We start from the raw sequence: 26,644 nt of genomic DNA on the forward strand, positions 1-26,644 counted from the left end.
GGGCCTCCCTCTGCTGCGGCCTCCCCCGTTGCGGAGCACAGGCTCCGGACGCGCAGGCTCAGCGGCCATGGCTCACGGGCCCAGCCGCTCCGCGGCATGCGGGATCCTCCCAGAGCGGGGCGCGAACCCGGTTCCCCTGCATCGGCAGGCGGACGCGCAACCACTGCGCCACTAGGGAAGCCCCGGTCTCTATTTTTTACTGTATTTTCTTGAGGTATTTTGACAATTCATTTGTTCATTCATTCATTCCACAATTATTTGTTAAGCCCCTTCTATGAGGTGGGAATGACACAGTACTCTGAGATTTCCAGAAGCTCTAGTTAAAGACTCTGAAGAAAGGAACTAAAATGAATTCTGCTTACATTCCCTGAGAAACCCTGAGGTGTGGAGAGGAATAGAGATTGACTTTCTACTCCAGCGTTAAAGTCCTACACTACTTCACCTCAAGATTGTGGTCTGAGTTTTGGAAACAGAAAAAGTTAGAGAATCTACTTCAGTTTCAAAGTCAGCTTTTCAAATCCCCCACAATTTAAAATAAATCATTTACAGTCATAGGTTAAAAACAAACTCTTCATTACACCTGCTACAACCAACCACAGAAAAACACAAGCTCCAGTATTTGTTTCTGATTAGAAGATCATTTTGGCACATGCAGCTTAAATAAATGAATGACCAAATTTCCCCTATAAAACAAAAGGAAATTCCTTCCCTACATGCCCTTTTACTTAGATCACAAGGTTCCGGCAACAGTTATTTATGCCCCCACAAACATCCAAAACTATTGGGGCAATGTATTAAACTAAGTACCTAGTATAGAAGGCATTTTAGAGAAACAAACAAAAAAAACCCTAAAATTTTAAATTTAAAAACTGAAAACAAACAAAAATCCTGGCAGTCACAACCAAGAAAGAAAGGAAAAGGAAGAAAAAGATGTAAGAGATCTGGATGGATATATGAGATGAGGGAGAGAAGACTGTAAATGCCAAATCCAGATATCATAGCAATGAAGAAATTTGGCATAATTAATAGGAAGAAACATCAAAAGAAAGAAAGAAAATATGAAGTATGTTTCAGGAAAGAACTGCCTGTGCAAAGGCATCATTATGAAAAAACACTGGGGCTGTACATCTGGAGCATAGACTATGAGCAGGAAGGAGGAAAGGAGCAACTAGGAAGGGGGTAAGAGAGTTAAGCCAAGGATACAATATGGAAAACTATATAGACCAAGTTAAGAAGTTTACTTTATTCTGAGACCAGTAAGAAATTAAAGTATTTAAAGCACAGTTTTGACATGATTTAAACTGTGTTTAGGAAGATTACTGGGCATTATACAGAAAGTTAAGTATTTCTTGTTCATTTTGCCAGGGCTTTAAAAATAGTTATATTATTGTGGTATCTAAAGCTGTTTAAGTGAGATATTCTTGTTTAAAAAAAAGTAAGCACACTTGAGAAGTTCAATGTTCCCAAAGTAAGCATTTTGAAAAACAAATGCAAGCATGTTTAGAAAAAAAAAAATTTTAATCACTCTTTTTTGCCTCTTGTTTTATTCAAAGCCAAATGATATGTATGCCCATGGGTAATAAGGTCACCAGGTTAAAAGAGCAATATGACAATTATAAAAAGTTAGATTACAGCTACTACAAACCAGGGCCCATTAGCCCATACTACAGGAAAGTTATCACTATAAATGGCTTTTCCTGTGTCCTTATCAATGCAGTGCACAAAGTATCTCACCCTCAGCTTTTCTCTATGATCTATGTTTATGCCTATCTAACCTCACCAGGCACTGGTAGGTCAGTAAAACTAGGAGGCAGTGAGATATGGCAGGAGAGTGATGAGACAATCTGTTAAGTGTCAGAGATGGACTAGGAGTCACCAAATACTTCAGGGCAAAACTTTCCACATTAAAAAATAATATCTCTAAAGAAAATACTTAAAATACATTCTTATTGCTCAGAAGTACTCAAGGTCACCATGGAAACAATCAGGAAAGCTTCTAGCTCTGTTCTAACAGCATAAAGATTTGAAAATAGTACCTACTCATTTCAAATTACAGTTCTCAGGAAGGGTTTTTGATTAAAAGTTCAATCTTTCTTTTCGTATTTCCCAAATAAACATGATAGATTAAAAAAAAAAACAGGCCTCTTCAGAGTCTCTTACAAAGGAGATTTTCTCTAGATTCATTAAATTATAAACTTTTTGATCATCAAAAAGTTTGATGATCAGGAAACATTCTGATCATCTTTACATCTTTCACTATATTAGGAAATATTTGCTTGAATAAAATATGACATGTTCATTTTTTGTAGATCTTCTCAGAATATACTGGAATATACTAGTGTGAACTGTAAAAAACTCAAGACAGAAATAAAGTACACACAGCTTCAATGACATTTGAAGTAGGGCTCCCCTCCTTTTTTCTCGAACAGAAAAAAACAGATCAACTGATGAAAGTGGTGTTCCCCAGAAATACAGCTCCAGAAACAACTTTAAGGAGACCTAGATCATTAAGCTCTATCTGCCTCTGGCAATGCTAAAATTCTATATCCAAAATTTCCAATTTCATGTGACCAGCAAAATCAAGTGATGTTTCCCTCTCTCTGTACCACCATCTTTGGAAATGTCAAATAAGGGGAGGGGGGGAAAAAAACACCTTATTCACAAACTCTAAGCATCTAGAATTTTGCATATAGGCCCTACTCATTTGTCTTAATTTCTACCATTGGAGTAGTAAGTGATCCCACTTGTATTTACACCCAAACCAAAATTTAAATGTTCATTCAAGTGTCTTTGTAAAAAAATGAAAGAGTTTAAATAATGGATTTTTACTACAGTTATATAAATTAATAAAAATCAATAGTCTCTGTTTAAAGTAGAATCAGGATAGCTTAAAAAAAAAAACTAGGTTATGGTAAAAGTACAATTCTAATGAACACTAAAAAAATCAGTCAGAGCTCTATTTAGTTATTAGCATTCACTGCCAGATCAATGGTCTGTGAGAAGCATTGTCAAAAGCTATGTGAAGTTGATGTATGAATATCTTTTTTTTCATTTGGCAATCAACTATCTTAAAATCAAGATGTAGCCGAGATGTTTTGCTGTTTTTTTAAAGGGGGTCTCATTTTTTTAAATCAGTAACAATAAAAAAAAAATCTGGCCATCAAAAATACAACCAATCCCACAGATTTGCTTTAAGTCTATGCACTTTGGCCTTCCCACCTGCTTTCTTTCTGAAATATGAAAATGATCCACACCTTGAAAGAATGAAGACAAATTAACTACATGCTAAAGAAGGAGGGCTGGAACAACTAAAAGAACCTAAGTTTTTGATGACAGTGTGCAGCCACCATACCAACAGTGAACTGCCTACATCTAGACTTCTTGTCATATATAAAGAAACTCTGGGCTTCCCTGGTGGTGCAGTGGTTAAGAATCTGCCTGCCAATGCAGGGGGCACGGGTTCGAGCCCTGGTCCAGGAAGATCCCACATGCCGCGGAGCAACTAGGCCCATGTGTCACAACTACTGAGCCTGCGCGCCACAACTACTGAAGCCCGCGCGCCTAGAGCCGGTGCTCCGCAACAAGAGAAGCCAGTGCAATGAGAAGCCCACACACCGCAACGAAGAGTAACCCCCGCTGGCCACAACTAGAGAAAGCCCGCGTGCAGCAATGAAGACCCAAAGCGGCCATAAATAAATAAATAAATAAATTTATTTTTTAAAAAAACCTCTGTATTCATTTAAACCATTATAGTTGGGTTTTAGTTACACGGAACCAAATACAATCTGAACTGCTACAAACATCACCATTAAACATCATACATGACCTCATTTTTCACATCTAAAAAAATATGTTAACACATCTTACACTTTGTTTCAGGGCAAGAAGAAATCCCAAATCTTAAATAATAACACTCTATATAATAAATCAATTAACTATATTAATCTCAATCAAAACAACTAAATCTTCTTAGACTATGGCATATTTTATAGTCCTTTTATAGGTCTCTATTTTTTTTTTTTTTAAGAATTTTTTTTTTTTTTTTTTGTGGTATGCGGGCCTCCCTCTGCTGCGGCCTCCCCCGTTGCGGAGCACAGGCTCCGGACGCGCAGGCTCAGCGGCCATGGCTCACGGGCCCAGCCGCTCCGCGGCATGCGGGATCCTCCCAGAGCGGGGCGCGAACCCGGTTCCCCTGCATCGGCAGGCGGACGCGCAACCACTGCGCCACTAGGGAAGCCCCGGTCTCTATTTTTTACTGTATTTTCTTGAGGTATTTTGACAATTCATTTGTTCATTCATTCATTCCACAATTATTTGTTAAGCCCCTTCTATGAGGTGGGAATGACACAGTACTCTGAGATTTCCAGAAGCTCTAGTTAAAGACTCTGAAGAAAGGAACTAAAATGAATTCTGCTTACATTCCCTGAGAAACCCTGAGGTGTGGAGAGGAATAGAGATTGACTTTCTACTCCAGCGTTAAAGTCCTACACTACTTCACCTCAAGATTGTGGTCTGAGTTTTGGAAACAGAAAAAGTTAGAGAATCTACTTCAGTTTCAAAGTCAGCTTTTCAAATCCCCCACAATTTAAAATAAATCATTTACAGTCATAGGTTAAAAACAAACTCTTCATTACACCTGCTACAACCAACCACAGAAAAACACAAGCTCCAGTATTTGTTTCTGATTAGAAGATCATTTTGGCACATGCAGCTTAAATAAATGAATGACCAAATTTCCCCTATAAAACAAAAGGAAATTCCTTCCCTACATGCCCTTTTACTTAGATCACAAGGTTCCGGCAACAGTTATTTATGCCCCCACAAACATCCAAAACTATTGGGGCAATGTATTAAACTAAGTACCTAGTATAGAAGGCATTTTAGAGAAACAAACAAAAAAAACCCTAAAATTTTAAATTTAAAAACTGAAAACAAACAAAAATCCTGGCAGTCACAACCAAGAAAGAAAGGAAAAGGAAGAAAAAGATGTAAGAGATCTGGATGGATATATGAGATGAGGGAGAGAAGACTGTAAATGCCAAATCCAGATATCATAGCAATGAAGAAATTTGGCATAATTAATAGGAAGAAACATCAAAAGAAAGAAAGAAAATATGAAGTATGTTTCAGGAAAGAACTGCCTGTGCAAAGGCATCATTATGAAAAAACACTGGGGCTGTACATCTGGAGCATAGACTATGAGCAGGAAGGAGGAAAGGAGCAACTAGGAAGGGGGTAAGAGAGTTAAGCCAAGGATACAATATGGAAAACTATATAGACCAAGTTAAGAAGTTTACTTTATTCTGAGACCAGTAAGAAATTAAAGTATTTAAAGCACAGTTTTGACATGATTTAAACTGTGTTTAGGAAGATTACTGGGCATTATACAGAAAGTTAAGTATTTCTTGTTCATTTTGCCAGGGCTTTAAAAATAGTTATATTATTGTGGTATCTAAAGCTGTTTAAGTGAGATATTCTTGTTTAAAAAAAAGTAAGCACACTTGAGAAGTTCAATGTTCCCAAAGTAAGCATTTTGAAAAACAAATGCAAGCATGTTTAGAAAAAAAAAAATTTTAATCACTCTTTTTTGCCTCTTGTTTTATTCAAAGCCAAATGATATGTATGCCCATGGGTAATAAGGTCACCAGGTTAAAAGAGCAATATGACAATTATAAAAAGTTAGATTACAGCTACTACAAACCAGGGCCCATTAGCCCATACTACAGGAAAGTTATCACTATAAATGGCTTTTCCTGTGTCCTTATCAATGCAGTGCACAAAGTATCTCACCCTCAGCTTTTCTCTATGATCTATGTTTATGCCTATCTAACCTCACCAGGCACTGGTAGGTCAGTAAAACTAGGAGGCAGTGAGATATGGCAGGAGAGTGATGAGACAATCTGTTAAGTGTCAGAGATGGACTAGGAGTCACCAAATACTTCAGGGCAAAACTTTCCACATTAAAAAATAATATCTCTAAAGAAAATACTTAAAATACATTCTTATTGCTCAGAAGTACTCAAGGTCACCATGGAAACAATCAGGAAAGCTTCTAGCTCTGTTCTAACAGCATAAAGATTTGAAAATAGTACCTACTCATTTCAAATTACAGTTCTCAGGAAGGGTTTTTGATTAAAAGTTCAATCTTTCTTTTCGTATTTCCCAAATAAACATGATAGATAAAAAAAAAAAACAGGCCTCTTCAGAGTCTCTTACAAAGGAGATTTTCTCTAGATTCATTAAATTATAAACTTTTTGATCATCAAAAAGTTTGATGATCAGGAAACATTCTGATCATCTTTACATCTTTCACTATATTAGGAAATATTTGCTTGAATAAAATATGACATGTTCATTTTTTGTAGATCTTCTCAGAATATACTGGAATATACTAGTGTGAACTGTAAAAAACTCAAGACAGAAATAAAGTACACACAGCTTCAATGACATTTGAAGTAGGGCTCCCCTCCTTTTTTCTCGAACAGAAAAAAACAGATCAACTGATGAAAGTGGTGTTCCCCAGAAATACAGCTCCAGAAACAACTTTAAGGAGACCTAGATCATTAAGCTCTATCTGCCTCTGGCAATGCTAAAATTCTATATCCAAAATTTCCAATTTCATGTGACCAGCAAAATCAAGTGATGTTTCCCTCTCTCTGTACCACCATCTTTGGAAATGTCAAATAAGGGGAGGGGGGGAAAAAAACACCTTATTCACAAACTCTAAGCATCTAGAATTTTGCATATAGGCCCTACTCATTTGTCTTAATTTCTACCATTGGAGTAGTAAGTGATCCCACTTGTATTTACACCCAAACCAAAATTTAAATGTTCATTCAAGTGTCTTTGTAAAAAAATGAAAGAGTTTAAATAATGGATTTTTACTACAGTTATATAAATTAATAAAAATCAATAGTCTCTGTTTAAAGTAGAATCAGGATAGCTTAAAAAAAAAAACTAGGTTATGGTAAAAGTACAATTCTAATGAACACTAAAAAAATCAGTCAGAGCTCTATTTAGTTATTAGCATTCACTGCCAGATCAATGGTCTGTGAGAAGCATTGTCAAAAGCTATGTGAAGTTGATGTATGAATATCTTTTTTTTCATTTGGCAATCAACTATCTTAAAATCAAGATGTAGCCGAGATGTTTTGCTGTTTTTTTAAAGGGGGGTCTCATTTTTTTAAATCAATAATAAAAAAAAATCTGGCCATCAAAAATACACCCAATCCTTCAGATTTGCTTTAAGTCTATGTTCCAATTCTTGCTACTAAATTTACTTGGTTATTAAAGAGCTAAAGTGCCTTTTGATAAAAGTACAGAAATAAGAATCCTAAAACCTTAACTCTGGTAGCAATAAAATAACTATTTTGGAGTGAGGCTAGTCTCTGCCAAGTGAGATGTTTTCCTCATTTAATGCAGTCAAATTTGTATAGCACTATGAGACTGCTGGACAAAGTACTATATAAAATCCAAGATAATATTATTATAAATACATGCATAAGAAACAACACTTCAACTACCACTACTCAAAAGGATCTTGAAGTCTAACCTTGAGAATGCCAAAACTAATCATTTTTCTTTAATTGAAAACTTCAATAGTGTCTTAGACTCTTCAAATATTTATTCCCCAAGTACTTTTATGTAATAGCCAATTGTTACCACAAAGTTCTTTAAGTAATTTCATTAAGTAATTCCCTTAACACCTCAGAAAACTCAAGTCACTTAGAACTGCTAATATCTTTTCCTTTTTCCACACTCCAAATCCTTTCCTTGCTATATCTGTAGTTAATGACGATGGATTTTGTAAATTCTCCCAGCTGCCAGTACAGACCATACCAATAGATCGCAAAGGGATTACATCAGATTATAAAGGGAGAAACATGTTCCAGGAATATTCCTGCCCACCCAACCTTCCCCATCCCCTGCCTCAACAATAATCATGAAAGACTGTAAAGAAATTGTGGGTAAGTTCTAACTCTTCTGCTTATTCACCTCTCCTAATTATAGCCAAGTACTTAAAAAGAGATATTATTAAACGCAAGTAAGAGGTAAAATATTCTGAAATTTAACACAGTTAGTTATATTCGGGGAGATAAACTACTAACTCCAGTTCTCATAATTATTTCTAAATCTCTGCTCTGCACCCTTCTAAGTAGAAGAATTCAGGGGACAAAACTATTAGTTTAGATGCTGAGGCTAACTTACTCTTACCAGAAAAACAGGTCACCAGCTTGCCCATATATAATGGTCCCAGGGAATAATGATTTTTGACAAAGAAATAAGGTCACTTTGAAATAGGCTTTTAAATTTAGATTTTGGCAAGGTTTCCAAATCTAAGAAAAAGACAAGGTGGTAGGGAATCCCTAGGAGGCTTATAAAAGGGGATACTCAAACAGAATGGGGTAAACTATTCTGGGGCATAGGTCTATAGTCAGTAGATACGTGAATCCTAATTCAGCTTTTAGTTCCCTTTAGATGAGGAATTCCTTCTAGGCCTATGGATAAGATTCAGGAGTTAGGGAAGCCTCTGAAATTCTAAGCAAAATATCAGGTGCATGTATATACGTGCATTTTGTCTGCGGAAAGGGTTCACAGCTCTCATCTAATTCTCAGAGGCCTCTTGCTGAAGAAAGTTTAAAAGAAATACTGTACTTGCAGTATTATATTGTCTTTATAATAATGAATTCACTGAACAACAACATTCTTCTTTCCTTATATCTTAGGCTGTTTTACAGTGTCCTTTAGTGACTGAAGGAGAATTAGATAAAACTAAGGTTCTGATGATTTATGTAATACTGAGGGGTTGCTGCCTACTAAGAAAAAATCCATATATTGCTATAATAGCTATCCCTAGACCCAAGATGTCAGAAATCTTTAAAGTAAACTTTTCATTATAGTATAACACACATGCAGAAAAGTACATAAATCAAAGGTGTACATTTGTCAACATTTTTTAATCTGGGAATTTTTTTAAATTGTTCATGAGCAGATGATCATTAACAACAATATACCACAAGAAGATCATAAATGAGGCACAAACTAGGGGTACAGTTATATTTACAGGTTTGCTCCCCCAATCTCTTAATGATACCCAAGATCCTTGTTAGGGGACATATATACACCCTTTCAGTGATAGAAGGGTGAGTGAGCAGCAAATTTGGAGAAAAGTCAGAAAAATGTTATAGTACATACAGAAGCTTAAAGTACATACAAATCTTTGTCCAAATTGACTGGAGTTCGAGGCTTGGAGCCCATAAACATGGCTGACATCACTGGATAGAGTTTTTTAAAAATCTGTAAGACACACTGGTTTCTGTCTTCATTAGACAGATAGTCCATCCATCTTTTTAACTACAACTGCACTATGTACAAGAACTTCAGATTATTATTATTCATCATTCCCCTTCCAGTAAAATTTTTACTTTATTTTCTCCCTTCCTAAAAAAATTATCTTTAATGACTGTAAAATGCTTCATATCCTGTCCCTTACCTGCCCATTTCCAAACTGTACAGGAAGATTTAAACAGTATATAAGTTGTTTAAAACAATTCTATAAAACACACCTACCTTTGCCCTGCACACTTCCATTTGCATTACTACATCAAGGACCAAGTCTCAATTAACCACTATCTGACCCTTGTTCACTTTCTTCCCTCCCCTCCTCCTGCCAAAGTTTGCCCTTCCTGCCAAAGTTCAGCACTTCCTAGAAAAGTCTCACAGCCTGTTTGATATTGTACTTCACTTTAGTCACCAAAGGAAGAATTTACAGGTGCTTGGCCCCATCTATAAGACCATGACCGAAATCTGACCTCCTGTTACAATACGTGAACTCCTGCCCTACTGATAAGGCTGGCAGATATAAGTAGGATTTTTCAAATAATCCTTTGGGAATTTATAAGCAGCACAGCCATAAAAGGGGGGTGAATGGAAGGTCGGTTTCACTAAAAATAATAAATATTGCCATGTTTATTCAAAGTGTGCCTTGTTATCCTCCAGGCCAAAAGTTCAGATAAACACTATTGTAAATGACAAATATTAGAACTTTTTGTTACTTCTGTTATGATCCTTCCGTTGGACACCAATAGAACTGTTTTCCCTTGTATAAGTCCCAGCTCTGATATTGTATAACACTAACTGAGACTAGAATGCTGGATTCATTTGCAGGTCAAAAGGAGGGTAGCTATCTTTCAAAATAAAAAACAAATATTTATTTAGTATTATATACTACTAATTCTAAGTGCAAAGTGCTAGGACTAAAAAAAAATGAATAAAATATGGTACCTGCCCTAAAAAAGTTTATAGTCTATTGAGGAAAAAGAATGCCTATTTAGAATACCATGATATAATACAGTAAGCACTAATGTAAATAGGTACTGAGTCCTATAATAGTGCAAAGAGGAAGAGGGTCCACTGTGCTCAAAGTGAAACATCAGGAAAATTTGCTAGAGGACATAAATAGGAAATAAATATGAATCAGTAAAATAGAAATGGGAATAGTAATTCAGGCAGAAGGACTAGCATGAAAAAAGGATGAGATGCATGAAATAACATGGTACATTCAAAGAACTGGAAGCAGTTCAGTATCATTAAAGCAAGATGGTAAGCAGCAGGAAATATGGCAGACCAGACATGGATATGTACTTCCATATGCTGTGTCTTCTTCTATACTTCTACATTTTACTCCATGGATGACCAATTAGAGCATTTTAAGCAGACAACATTGGTCAGATTTGTGTGATAGATAATTAACATTACAGTGAAAAGTCAGTGAGAGGGTTATGATACAAGGTAGGGAGGACATTTAGGAGACTGTTTTCAATAATCCTGATGAAAATCTGCACTAGGGCAATCATTTTAGGATAGGGGAGGATGAAGTAGAACTACATTTAAGAGGTAACATTTGCAAGATTTGGAGATGTGGATATGTTATTGAGAAAAAAGGAAGGGATTAAGAGTTTTAAGTGGTAAACTGTCAACAAAGTCAAAAGCAGCTGAAAAGTCCAGTAAGATACAGATTCAGGGTAGTGGTATGAACAGAAGATAAATATCCTGGGTTGATGAGAGAATGAAGAGTAAAGAAATAGAGACAAGTATAGGAATGGAAAGGAATGAGAAAGAGAAGATTCACTTTCTGCTCAGTCTTCATTTCTCTATTCCTAAATCTCTTCTTAAAGCCTAATGTCAATATTAAGTACATCAGCAAATAAGAAAATATTTATGTTGTGAATATTTATATTAAATATCTTTGTCATTAATATTATGAGGAGCTATCTTTCACTATACAATAATACAAATTAGTGATTTGAGAATGGGGAAACAAATACAGAAAAGTGATAAATTACTGCCCCCAAAAAGCTGTGAAAAGTCAACCCTAGAAGTTATACATGTTGTGGCCCTCGCTTTAGCAAATGAGATATTTGAGTTCTTATTTAAATTCCCTATAGGAGTGGAACAGCGATATCTAAAAAATAAACATGTATTCCAGAAAAAATAGAGCTGAGTTCTTATCACCCTAGTTGAGATAGGGTGTTTCTTCAAAACTCAAGAAACGTTATGGGGCTTCCCTGGTGGCACAGTGGTTGAGAATCCACCTGCCGATGCAGGGGACACGGGTTCGTGCCCCGGTCCGGGAAGATCCCACATGCCACGGAGCGGCTGGGCCCGTGAGCCATGGCCACTGAGCCTGTGCGTCCGGAGCCTGTACTCCGCAATGAGAGAGGCCACAACAGTGAGAGGCCCACGTACCACACACACAAAAAAAGAAACGTTATGAATGGGGGAAGAGGCCTGTTTCTGCCATATAAACAATGCTTTAAAATTTATGAACAATAAATATTTCAATATTATTGAATACCAGTGTATAGAATTTATTTTGAAGTGGGCAGTTTAAGGTCTCCTTGTTTTGTCCTCACAATTTAAGATTATATAGGCTTTGTATATTTAAGAATGTATGAATTTTAAATAATTGATAAACTTTGCATGTTGATGGCAGAAACTACAACCTCTATCAACATGTCTACACTTTGTCATATACTTTGAAAAATACCAATAACATGTCTAATGACCAGCTTCAGAGACACATAACTTTTGCCATATTAACTACCATTTATTAAATGCCAACTATGTGCCAGAGAAAGGCACCGTTCATACAATATCTATAACTGCACTAAGTGGTAATTATTATTGCATTTTATACATGAGAAAGCTAAGGTTTGGGTGACTTGCTTAACACCACTAGTGTGCAAATAAATTACCTCAGTACTCTTATGAATCACTACTAGAGTTCTCACTTGAGGAAAATCTGTTATTCTATATCATTAAATCTTAATAAAGCTTAAAAAACTAGCATACACACAGTGATGATATAGTGCTGTCATATTATAGTCATTCAAAGGTTGTAACTTCTTTCCTGATATATTATAGTTTTGTTAAAGCATAAGTCCTTGACTTATCCATCTTTAAGTACCACTTATTTATCTATTCATTCAACTAATATTTATTGAGTACCTACACTAAGTACTGTTGTAAGTACTGAGAATATAGCATTAAACTAAACAAACTACCTATTTTCAAGACTTTACACTATTTGAGAGGAAATATTCACTTGATTTTGCAATTATGAGGCTTATTAAACTTTATATGAGCAAATATGGTTCTTTAACAATACATACTATTGAAGAGACTAAACAAAATCATGGAGCATGGAAGCAAGATAATAAGGGAGAAAGGAGAAGGAAGTAACGTGGCAAAGGAAAAATGCGTATTACAGCATATGTGATTTCTACTCAACTTTCAATAAATAGATAACTTCTATCTTATACAAATCATTTTATAAAATAGAAAAAAGGGAAGAATGTTCAACAATTCTAATGAGGTTAAAATAACACTGACTTACAAACCACATAAAGACAATGCAAAAAAAAAGAGTTAGAAGAAAAGAAAAGAAAAGAAAACTATGGCCATAAACAGAAACACAAAAAAGATTAAAAATAAAATAAATAAACAAAAAGCAGTTGAATTCCACAGGGTGTTAAAAAAAAGGCAGTAATACATCCTCATCAAGTTGGATTTATCTAAGGAATGCAAGGATTGTTTAATATCAGAAATATCTATCAATGAAATCCATCACCTTTATGAATTAAAGGATGAAAACCATAGCATTATATCAGTATATCTGGAAAACAAATTCAATAAAATTCAGTACTCATTTATGGTTTTATAAAAAATTATAAGAAGTCTAGGAATAACTAGATAAAGAATATTTACCAAAATCCTATTGCAAACATCAAGTTAATGGAGAAACTTTAGATACTTTCTCTTTGAAATTAGAAAACAGAGAAGGATGTCCACTATCACTTTACTAAACAACAAAGTAATGATGATCCTGGTCAATACAACAGCACGATAAGAACAAAGAGATATATGGCTAGGAAGAAAAGAAACAAAGTCAATATATGCATATATTATGATCAACTACACAGAAAACCTAACATAAACCAAAAAACCAAACTACAATAACTAGCAAAAGAGTTGAGCAGGTTGCCAGATGTAGGTTAACTTACAAAAATCAATAGTGTTTCTCAATATCAGCAATAATATTAGAAAATAAAGTAGAAAATAGCAACAAAAACTATAAGCATTTTGTTGTTAACTTAAAAAAAAATGCCCGACTATTAACATAGAAAAAAATCTTAATTAAATAACTTTAAAGTAGATCTTATTCTTCCACAAATGGGATAACTTACCATTATAAAGTGGTCACTTCTTCCCAAAACTTATCTATAAATTCAATTGATTCAAACAAATATTCTAAGAAATTTTTTCTTATAAACTCAAACTGACTATAAAATATATATGGAAAAATAAAGTTCTATAAATAGTGAAAGCAATTTAAAAGAGGAAAAATGAGAAGGTACTTCTTGTACTATATATGCAGATTTATTACAAAACCAAATATAACAAACTATAGAGCTGAGTAACAGATTCACATAAATATGAATATTTAGTGTATGCCAGATGTACTACCAGGAATTACTGAGTGATGTACAGATTATATAATAGATGGGATTAATAAAACTGAATTCATCATATAGAAAACAATTGAGTTGGACCCCTACCTCATACCTATACATACAGCAATGAAAACAAGATGGATCAAAATCAAAATGTGAATGATAAAATGTTAAAGGTAATGGAAGAGGAATGCTCTATGACCTTGAAAGAGAGAGGGATTTTTTAAAAACAAGAATCAAAAAGTACAGATTATAAGGTTAATACTGATTGACTTGATTATATTAAAATCAAAGAGTTCTGTTTCACAAAAGATAACACAGACATAGTTTACAATCTGGTGGCAAACTGGAAAACAGATATCTGTAATATCTTAAACTGTTAATATCTACAATATTGGAAGAATTTCTGAAATGTCTCTTTCCGGCAAACAGAAAAGACAAAAACAAGAAATCCAATTAAAAAAACTTAACAAAGACTAAAAGTAGGCCGTTCAGAGAAGAAAAATCTTAAATGATTAGTAAGTCTATAGAGAGAAGCATAATGTTACCAGTAATCAGAGAAATGCAAATTAAAATGATATCAATATCCATCAGGTTAGCAGAAATTAGAAATTGGTGAAATTAAATATTATATTGATACATATACCTTATAACCCAAGAATTTCATGCCTAGGTAAAGAAAACAGAAACTTACACACCAGTCCATAAGAGGGTACTATTTGTTACAGCAGAATATTATAGGCAATTTAAGTGTTATCACTAAAGTAATAGATAATTAAATACAGCAAATACAAACCATCAATTAACTATCACGTTTAAGTGGGAGGCAATGAACTAGATATACAGACTATAAGGAGGACAGATATTAAAAATAGCACTAAGCAAAAGATATAAGAAATAGAACGAGGTCCATAAGACAATACTATCTGAATAAGTTAAAAACAAAGACATATACAAGTCACTATATATTTTTCAAGGACACAAACACAACCATGATCATATATTAAACATATTAGAGTTAGTATACTTGGGGATGAGAGACAAATGGGCTTATGGACATGGGATGAATGGAAAAAACATGATAAAATAAAATACAACAGGGGCCTTGTATGAAATGATGAAAAGAGTGTGTCACAAACCAAGATGTATATAATTTATTTAACTCTCTGTACGTGATATTGAAAAGAAACTGTGACTTATTTTAGATGTCTTGATACAATTTTATCTATATCTTGCTTCATTTTTATATAGCAAGAATGATAAATGGAGAGAAGGAAGAGAGAGTGAGAAAAGATGGAGAGGGAAAGAGGGAAGCAGAGAGCAAGGAGAAGTGGGAGGAGGAAGGAGAGGAGAGGAGAAGAAACTATCAGTTCTTTTCTCAAACTACTGGAGATCACCAAAAATACTTCAGGCCATAAAGTCCACCCAAACCATCTGGAGTAATGACTAAGTGACACTATGGTAAATGTATGAGGAAAGAAAATGGATAACACACTGGGCAATAAGACATATTCAAATATACTAAAAACGACATGATAGAAGTTTCACTGAACTTTGCTATAAAATATATCAATAATGGACTTCTCTCATCAATTTGTCTTTGATGATACTTTAGCTTCATAGTTTAATTTTTTTATTGACTGTATGTATCTGTGTGTCTGCATGTAGGTGTACTACCAAGGAGAAAGCACCTTTCTTAGGATACCATTAATACCCATAATATTTCTCCCCAGAGAGGTTCCTCTTCCCATGTGTGTTATATGACAAAGGAAGAATTATCAGGAATGATAAAGCAAACATTTTTTACAAATATTATTTTAATATGTAAAGATAGGCTATTATATAAAGAAATCTGAATATATATAGAAATATATATATAGAAATCTACATATATATAGAAATCTATATATATAAAGAAATATACATAGAAATCTGAATTTGTGTGTTACTATTTCTAGGTATAAGCTAAAAATTTGTTGATGACTGATAGAAATTAACATTACTAGCTATAGCGTATCACATGGCAAATATAAATAAAAGATTCAAGAAGAAAGAATTATTTTTTTAATAATTGATACTCCTTAAGTAACAGTTTCTTATTCCTTACTCTTAATACTAAACAGAAAAACTATCAAATATGAGAATGCAGAGTTTTGAATTCAATATAGATTTTTATTAGGCAGAGCCCGATAAACACTCACCAGGACAGAATATATGTGTAGACATCGATAAACAGGAGAGAAATCAACCAAATCTTGGGCCCCAGGTACCTGCAAAACAACCAAGATTGTCATAAAATATTCAAACAAGGCTATTAAGAGCAACTACACTCTTTTTTAACACTCAAGTGTTAAAAAAAAAAAAAAGTATGCTTCCAGAAACCTAGTTTTGGCATTTCAGCCATGGCATTAATAAACAATGAGGATATCACCAAGGCTGGGACACAGAACAGAAACAGGTGTAACTGGTCCTGCATCTGCTTTTAGAGACACATTTGGAGCCTGCAGGAAAAAGAAGGAAAAGAAAAAGGTGGAAATGTGACTTTGCTAACTTGACTTTGTCTTCTTAGATACATGGTACTCTACATAAAAAAACTAAGTTTCAGTGGTCAAAAACAAAACTTGCCACTTGAATGGCCTGCCAGGCAACTTCTGAAGGGCATAAGAATCAGTGAATATTTAAGTCAGCATGCACTCAAAATACAGAAATATGCCAGGAAGAAGGGGAGATGATTTTTTTTTAATTTTATTTATTTAGTTAGTTAGTTGCACCAGGTCTTAGTTGCAGCCAGTGGGCTCCTTAGTTATGGTTCACGGACTCCTTAGTTACGGCTCGCCAGCTCCTTAGTTGCAGTACACATGTGGGATCTAGTTCCCTAGCCAGGGATCGAACCCGGGCCCCCTTCATTGGGAGCTCGGAGTCTTAACCACTGTGCCACCAGGGAAGTCCCTATATTTTTAAAAGTAAGATAATGAATGGAAAACCAAACCTAGAGTAATATCAACAAATTGTAATTTGAACAATGCATACAGATTAATCCTAGACATCAAAAGAGAAAGTAAGGGCTTCCCTGGTGGCACAGTGGTTAAGAGTCCGCCTGCCAATGCAGGGGACACGGGTTCGTGCCCCGGTCTGGGAGGATCCCACGTGCCACGGAGCGGCTGGGCCCGTGGGCCATGGCCGCTGAGCCTGCGCGTCCGGAGCCTGTGCTCCACAACAGGAGAGGCCACAACGGTGAGAGGCCCGCGTACCGCAAAAAAAAAAAGAGAGAAAGTAAAACAAAACACATCAGGTAAGAACTGCAGTATAGTCACAGTGCTAAAACTGATTTGTTACAATTGTGATGATGAATAAGTCACACTTTACTTTGACCTCAATTTCCTCATCTGAAAAAAAACTATCCAGTTGACCCCTAGAAATTTAACAAGAATAAAAGGAAACACTGAAAGCAAATATTAAACAAAATAAAACAAAAAAGAAAAGACAAAATTACATAAAGAAATACAGTAGTCAAAATAAAGACCTAGCTAAAGTTTTTACTGTAACACTAGTAACTATATCATTCATCAGAATATAGGCAGCAGGCACATCTAAATTGGGTTGGGCTGATTCATGATTACAAGGTCAGTTTCCTTTACTTTATAAAGTAAGCCTCATATCTTCTTTAGGGAACAGATTCTTCATCAAGATGCTGTTCCTAATGAAACCTACTCATTCTGCAATTCAACAGTACAATACCTACTTTCTTTTCCCTCCAAAACCATCATATCTCTCTACATATTGGTTCAAGTTTATTGACTATTCTGTTCATTTGCTTTGCATCCATGAGAGTAGAGATTAAATCTCTGTTTGGGAATCTCACTCTATACGGTATACACTCTATAAGCACTCAAAACAAACTTTTTGTGAATCCAAAGATGATAAGATGCTTAAGATCCTACACCATGGCCAAAGCATAGTTTCCCTTTAAAAAAAAAAAAGGCATTTAGAAAAGTTAGTAAGCATTGGACTTCCCTGGCGGTCCAGTGGTTAAGACTCCACGCTTCCAATGGAGGGGGCGTGGGTTCGACCCCTGGTCAGGGAACTAAGATCCCACATGCCGCGTAGTGCGGCCAAAAAGAAAAAAGAGAAAGAAAAAGTTAGTGAGCATTGCCAAATTACTGAGAAAAACATTTTATGGACAGATGGGCACCATGTAGGTAAAGAAAAGTACGACTAAAAAGCATGTAAAATTTCTAACTTTAAGGGTACAATGGATACTCATTTTCATCTTAACACAAAAAGAGGCAGCAGGTGATCATTTCAGGCATTCTTATTTGAAATGACCAAAACATTAAAGTACATTTACAGTCACTCCTCTTTGAATTGGAGATTTCAGGGAAATTTATTTTATTTTTCCAGAAAACCAGAGCCTACTAGTGAAAACTAGAGCTAAGTGGAAAACAATCTCGAAAGAAGAAACAATCGAAAATTTCCATTAAATTATATTTACAATAGTATTTAAATTACCTAAAAATTACATGTGCATATAAAAAAAGACAAGAAAGAAATGCATAAAAAAATTTTTTTTTGATTTGTATAGAAAATGAAACTTTTTCCCTTTATTTAGAATTAACGATTATAAAGTTATTTTTTAGAAATATATACTTTTAAAAAGTTTAAGAAAACTTTACCTACTTTTAAATAACAAATTTCATCACAACTTTGTTTATATGCTCTTCTTCATACAGTTTATTTATTTCGTTTTGCTTTGAACTCAGAGCCATGGTTTCATTCAAAAGGAAACTGCTTCTAACCATTGCTCAAACAGAGCCTTGGCCGCTTCACAAGTCAGACCCATCCTTACAGAATGAACATCCACATTAGGGGACAGTTTCCCCAGAAATCTGTGACAAATAACCTAATGGGGCCCTTTACTAATGTTCTGAGAAGACTGGTTTATCTGGGCCAAATAAAAAATAAATATAATTAGAGAGCAGACAAAGGCTTTTCCTGTCATCTCCACCAAATATTTATCAAACCTATTCTCTATGAGGCTGTCTTGACATCATCATATTCAGCTTCAAACTGTTTAAAGTACTCTGACCTGGAAGTACTGGCTCTATTTCTTAGCCTCTGAAATCATAATCCAGTTAAGTCCTCCTAAGCATGCTTTCCTGCTTTGAAAGTGGTACACAGAAATCTAGAAAAGAAGGAGCAGAATGGGGCAAACTTTCTTTCCACCCTCCAAATAGCCTACTGTTTAGAAATCATTTTTCCTCCATGCTCCCTTCTGTGAGGAACACTGTGAAGAACCCAGAAGAGTGCTGTGAGAAGAAAGGTATGTAAAGCATGCACTGACTCATGTTGCTTTGAGCTAGATGTGTTTTCTCTGCTTCCACTAATGAAAAAGAATCACTTACATCTTCAGAAAGGTGGAAGGAGGAGAGCAACATACACTGTACGTGAAGGAATGCTACACGTTTGAAAGGATAAGAAATGAACTTTCAAAAACCTAAATAAATGGGAGTGGGGAAGGAGTACTAGAACAAAAGGCAATGTTTCCTGACTCACATAAATAGTCTATTTCAAGGTCCACATTTTGCTCCCTATTTAAAAAATGCTAAATCTCTGTCAGAGCTGTCTTCATTCTTCTTCTCCTCCATTGCCTCTGCCTCCCCTCAGGTTGCAAAGAATGATCCAAGCAGGTTTAGGTTTCAGCTGGGGCAAAGGGAGGGGTCCAAGGACACTTTCCTAAGCTAACAATGACTGCCTCTAATGGTTTCTGTCTCCTAACAAAAGCCATGACTCGGTCTTTATCAGCTTCATCTAATTTTTCCTTTCCAAAGTAAATAACACAGCCCTTGCATTTTACACATGTCCAAGTTTGACAAATCATTATCGACTGAGACTATAACTGATAAGAGATAACTTTGTGGTAGGACGTTGTCATTTCCTCTCATAAGGGCTTTCTTTCTGAGATACAGAAACATGATTAAAATAGTTAAACATTTCCTCTGCATGGCAGTCAGGAACTCAAGACATTAAGATACTGGAGTCTGTATTTTTCTAGTTCAGATAGATCTATCTTCATACCAACAGTAGCCACAAACAATATACTTAAGATTATCCCACTTTTTTAACTAGTTGTTTTCCTTAAGAATTCACATGAAATGATTTCATCACCAAGGACAGCAGCTGCCTAATTCCCTATATAGTTTCTGAATGGAGCGCCTTCTGCCAGCTCAAACCTCTTTATTTTCAGGGAGGAGCAAAGAGTAGGTAAAATTTTAGATTATGTACCTAAGAAATCTATGCCTGAGAGCACATTATAATATTATATAAATTAAAAGAACTTTGATATATTTTAAAATAACAGATAATATTAAGTTGTTAAAAGAATTTACAGGTGACTGTCCTACAACATCCATAGGCAGATGTCAATGGAGGCAACAACTACGTTAGACAATTAAACATTCACATACCCACTAGAGATCGTGTACTGTTAGATACCAATATATATGGCTAATCTGTCTGTTTCAACCTTATATTCCTATGATAAACATTAACAGCTTCAGTCAAAGAAATACTCCCTAATTATTGTCTATAGACTATTTGCTGTTAAATAGCATTACACCCATCAATACACCAGCTATCACATGATGCCACTAAATAGATGGCAAAAAGAGTCGGACAGAGGATGTTGCAAAGTAAGAAAAGTAAATTTATAAACAGAATTAATGAAAAGCACCCTGAAAAAAATAGTCTTTTGAACCTCTGTACACAATATACATTAGAGAAGATATAAAGATTCAGAGGAGAAATGGGAATATTAGATGTCAAGAAGAAAAGAAACATGAGTATTTCTGATTATGAAAATTCTTACAAAACATCAGGATCTGATTTTTATATGTTTTTCTTCTTTTCTAATACATCTTAGTTCAAGTCAAAGGAAGTTTCTGAAAATGGAAAGGTTAGTGGCTAAGTTCATCTCATATATGATAAGGAAAATGTTTTTAATTTCTTTAAAAAAGGAGATTTTGATTTTAAAATAATGACATTCAAGTTATGAAAATTCTTACAAAACATCAGGATCTGATTTTTATATGTTTTTCTTCTTTTCTAATACATCTTAGTTCAAGTCAAAGGAAGTTTCTGAAAATGGAAAGGTTAGTGGCTAAGTTCATCTCATATATGATAAGGAAAATGTTTTTAATTTCTTTAAAAAAGGAGATTTTGATTTTAAAATAAATAATGACATTCAAGTTTTAACAGATACACTCATTTAATATTTATTTTCCAAAAAAAAGGAGTTAGAAGTTAGTTCTTTCCACTACCTTTAAAGGCTCACTAGTGAAGGGAGGCAGGAAGAAAGAGTATCTGTAGGTAACAACCTGGTAAATCTACCTGCTTTACTACTGGGTAAGCACATCATTAGAAAAGGGGAATAGAGTACAAGAAACCATCGCTTGTCTCCTTCCACTCGAGAAGAGAAGCAAATGTACTAAGAGAGATTTACCTAGGCTGCTGATAAAGACAGTACATGAAAACAGAAACGTATTAGTGTGCTCTAGTTCTGTTGTTCACACAGCTGTCCCAGGAGATACAGACAGACAGACAGACAGACAGACAGACACACACACACACACACACACACACACACACACAGAGGCCATTTATTTCTCTCTTACGAACCCTTTTAAAGTAGGTGGATCTTCCAAAAACAGTATGATAGAAGTTTGCAAGGAATTTAGATATGTTTCTCACTAATTATTTGAATCATTCTCCATCTTGAAAATACTTTTGATTACCACTGAAAACAGTATTTTGGTATTTTGGTTTCTTGGTATTGGTAAATGAATCTAGGGTCTTGGTGCCTATCTCTGAAAATTAGTTGGGTCTCAAGTCATTAAAATGCACCAGGGGGGCTTCCCTGGTGGCGCAGTGGTTGAGAGTCCGTCTGCAACGGGAGAGGCCACAGCAGTGAGAGCCCCGCGTACCGCAAAAAAAAAAAAAAAAAAAATGCACCAGGCATTTTTCTCAAAGGAGAGAACAACAAATGATTAGCCAAAGGGGCACTGCCTCTGAATTCAGAGGATCAAATTTGACTGCCCATATTATGTTTGGAAGCCAGGAAATACCCATCAAACATTTTTTACCAGTGTACTTTTCTGAACTACTTGACTTCCAAATTTCAGAGAAAAGAAGGGTAGAATTCATTTGGACATAAGCTTTAATAAAGCTGGACTAAACACCACAGACACACAAACTAGACGGCATAGGATTCTAAATGACTAGAATTGGCTAAAGTATAAAAATTTTTCTAAGCTTTTAAACATATAAGCATACCCTGACCAGAGCCCTATCCTAAAAAGTACAGTATTTTTCTATTGAGCTTCTCACAAATTATTAGAATTCTTCCTGAGAGATCCCTTGGTAGATTACCACTTAATTTACTCAAGTACTTGCACTAAATAGAAGAAATCAGGAAAAATATTAGCATTTCTCCTTACTGAGACATTGCAAAAAACCTTGTGGCCAAAATTAAATGAGGGTCCCTCAAGAATTCTCTGCTTGAACCTGAACACATAGGAAATAAAAATTCAACTGGTCTTTATTTAACAATGGTCTACTATATGATAAGAAACTCTAAACTATTAGGCAAAAAGGAAATTTAGCACGAATATGGTATTAAATATAAAAGTTCTAAGAGAAGGAAAAGTTAAGGTGATCAAAAGTAGGTAGAAGAAAATAGTATAATATTATAGATAAAGAACTAATATCCCTAATATATAATGAAATCATAAAAACTGAAGGGAAAATAACCCAAAATCATGAGAAAAAAATGGGCAAAAAACATGAGCAGATAGTTTATTGGGGAAAAAAGATACAAATAGCCCTCAAACTTATCAGATACTACATTTCACCCACAGTAAAAGGAATGCAAACTCAAACTATACCATTTCTCATTTATGCAACTGGAAAAATTCAATAACTTAACAAAATGATCTCTTAAGGAAGCTACAAGAAAATAGGCACCTCATACATTGCTGGTAGGGGGGAGGTACAGAAAATGTTACAACCTCTATGGAGCAGAAATTGACATTATCTAACAAAACTACATATGCATTTACCCCTTGAATCAACAATCTAGAAACCTACCCTGAAGAAACATCTCCAACTATATGGAAAACAATTCTCAGGTCTGGGGGTTTATTATGAAACTTTTTTTAAGTTTTAAGGTGTTTTACATACAGTAAAATCCAACCTTTCTAGTGAACAACTCTGTATGTTCTAAAAAAATCCATATAGTCTTGTAATCACTATCACAATCTAGATTTTCAAAAAGGGTTCCACCACCCCCAAAATTTCCCTCCTGCCCCTTTGTAGTCAAATTGTTCCCTAATGCTCAGCCCTTGACAAACACTGATCCATTTTATGTCCCTAGAGTTTTGCCTTTTCAAGAATGTCATATAAATAGACTCATACCAATGTAGCCTTTGAATCTTGCTTCTTTCATTTAGCATAATGCATTTGAGATTCATTTACGTTGTTTCATGTATCTATAGTTCACTTCTTTTTATTTCAGAGTGATACTCTAATTATGGATATACCACGGTTCATTTATCCCTCCACTCATTGGAGGACACTTGGGTTGCTTCTACTTTCTGGCAATGTATGAATAAAGTTGCCATAAACATTCAGGTAGAGGTTATTGTGTGAATATAATGGGTAAATTCCTAGGAGTGAGACTGCTGGGGTCATATGGTAAGTGTATATTCACCTTTATAATACACTAACAGGCTGTTTTCCAAACTGACTGTACCATTTTGCATTTTCACAGCAATATTTAAGTTGTTCGGCACCCTGCCAGTACTTGATTTTGTCAGTATTTTGTTAAGCTAATTCAAATAGCTATGTAGTAGAGACACTATACTTTCATAGGAAAAGATTGGAAATCATTAAATGCCTACATATAAGAAATTGGCTGAATAAACTATGGTTCATTCAAATAATAGAGTATAATTTGGCAATAAAAATAGAATGAGAATGATTTCTATGAACTGATATGAAAATTACTATTTTTCAGGATATATTTTCAAGTGAAAAAACAAAGTACAAAAAATATATATGTATGATGCTATTAATGTTGTGTAAGGTATGAGAAAGGGTAAGTACACACACCACAAACACACACAAACTCAAAATACTGATTACTTACAAAGGGTGTGTAGGATCAGGAAGGGAGCGATAAAGAGGAAAATGGGATTTCACTTAACACATCTTCTTACATAATTCTGCCTTTTGAACCATGTTCATATTTTACATAGTCAAAAAAATTAAATTAATAAGGATGGGGAACCCCAAAAATAACACAAAAAGAAACAAATGAACCTAAGAATATATAAATTTGGTAACAATCACACACAAGAAAATAGAATAGCCAAGAAACATCTGAACAAAATACTCTGAACTATATAGCTCCACTGCATTGTAAAATGAGAAGAACTGCAAAGAAATCTTGGACTTAATAAGTTTACTGCTTTTAGTGACACATGCATAGAAATTCTGAAACTATTTTGTGCTATATGATTAGGCAAATGAGTAAATATATTAATACTCTGGGAACCAGAATTCTCAGAGACACAAATATGGAATAGAAGAAGAGGAAGAACTATGATATCAGGTTTAAATTAGAAGCATCAGGTTTAACTCACAATTTATAAAAATGCCTATGTTGGTATAGCATGTGTATTTCTTAACTCTGTCCACAAAAGGAGCATACCTAATGCCCACATCTCAGTTTCTAAATATCACTGTCCAGTAAAAGGAACAAGAACTCTTTGACAAAATAGCTAATACTGGGGGCTGGGGCAAAACCTGGAGTAGACCAAGAATATCTTGTGCCAGAAAAAAAAGGAAGTGCTCAATAATTGATGAAGACAATGGATGAGACTCCCACTAGCCAGATTTGGAACAACTGAAGAATCAAAATGAAAGACAAAAATGGACTATAACCCTTGTATATAAAAAAGAATATATGTGACAACACTGACACACAAAAAAAAGAAAGGGAGAAAAGTAAAGTTCTTTATAGAATAATGTCAACTAATCAATGTGAATGAAATGATAAAGATAGAAAAATCACTATTTTATAATCACCACAGTAACACATGATTCAGGAAAAAAACCATCAATGAATTCTAAACCAACAGGTGAAAAACAGGGAACAGGATAGCTGCATGATCTAAAAGTATCACTCCATAGATCACTTATTAATTACAAAGGAGGAAAGGCACCTTTACAGTGGAGAAATCTGGTAGACACCACCTTAACCAATTGTGTACATCCTGATATGATGCACTGAAAAGAACATAGTACTACTTTTGCTATATTCCTGACAAAAATGATTAACTGAATCTAATCATGAGGACGTACCAGATGTACCCAAATAAAGGGCTACTAAGGGAGAATAAACAGACATAAAAATTAAATGCAATGTGTGATACTTGTCTACATGTGGTTGCAGGAAAAAATGAAAGAAAAAAAACTGCTGTAAAGGACATTATGGGGACAACTGGGGAAATTTGTATACAAATTATATATTAAGAGGTAGTATTGTATCAAAATTAAAATTCCTGAGCATGACCATTGTATTGTGGTTATGTGGAAGGATGTCATTCTCAGAAAACTAGAAGTTTTTGTATTGAGAGTTCAAATATGATGGATGAAATATGCCACTTTCTTTCAAATGATTCAACTTTAGCTGGGGCAGTGGGAGAGGGTGGAGAATAAAATTGACTTTCAAAATCAATTTTTTGAGAGAAAAATCTCCAAATTTTATAAGTATTTAAGTGAAGGTATATGTATGTTTATCTTACCACTCTAGTAAGTTTTCTAAAGATTTAAAATTTCTTTTAAAAAAGCTTTTTAAGAGAGGATATTACTCTAGAGGTGGGAGTTGGGGATGGGCAAGATGAGTGAAAGGGGTCAAAAGGTACAGATTTCCAATTATAAAATAAATGTCATGGCATGTAATGTACAGCATGGCAACTATAGTTAATAATAATGTATTTTTTAATAATAATGTATTATATACTTGAAAGTTGTTAAGAGAGTAGATCTTAAAAGTTCTCATCACCAAAAAAAAAAAAAAATTGCAACTATGTATGGTGATAGATTAACCAGACTTACTGTGGTGATCATTTTGCAATACACAAAAATATCAAATCATTACATTGTACACCCAAAACTAATATAATGTTATATGTCACTTATACTGTAATTTAAAATTCTTATAAATAAGTAAGAAGAGGATGTTACAGAAGAGGTGAGATTGACCTAGTCCTCAGGGAAAAGTAGAATTTGGTATTTTAGACAAGGAGTTGGGGGGGAGTACATTCCCTACTTGGGGTTATTAGCAACTTAGCACAGAGTGAAGGTGGTAGTTGAACAAGCAATGAGCACATAAAGGAGATATTCCAGAAGACCTGAAAAGGCAAGTAGACTTTTATAATTAAGGCAAATAATTTCAAAACAAGAACTTTACACTATCAGAAAATGAAAAAATTTTAAAGATCTTAAATCAATGAGAGCCATAATAAATTTTTGCCAATGGACAGACCCAAAAGATCAAAAAAATAGGAATA

The 26,644-nt window shown here is 34.6% G+C and overlaps 1 protein-coding gene across 10 annotated transcripts in view; it reads right to left on the reverse strand.

Moving 5' to 3' along the window:
• Window positions 1-26,644, reverse strand: part of EXOC6B (exocyst complex component 6B) — a 735,227-nt gene that overhangs the window by 433,723 nt on the left and 274,860 nt on the right. For all 10 annotated transcript variants that reach the window (XM_055089243.1, XM_024133527.3, XM_055089241.1 and 7 more), the window contains one exon: window positions 16,217-16,285. In XM_055089243.1, the coding sequence (XP_054945218.1) occupies window positions 16,217-16,285 (69 nt within the window). The remainder of the gene's footprint in view (window positions 1-16,216; window positions 16,286-26,644) is intronic.

Source organism: Physeter macrocephalus, chromosome 12 (assembly GCF_002837175.3).
Source record: "Physeter macrocephalus isolate SW-GA chromosome 12, ASM283717v5, whole genome shotgun sequence".
NCBI classification, from domain to species: Eukaryota; Metazoa; Chordata; class Mammalia; order Artiodactyla; family Physeteridae; genus Physeter; species Physeter macrocephalus.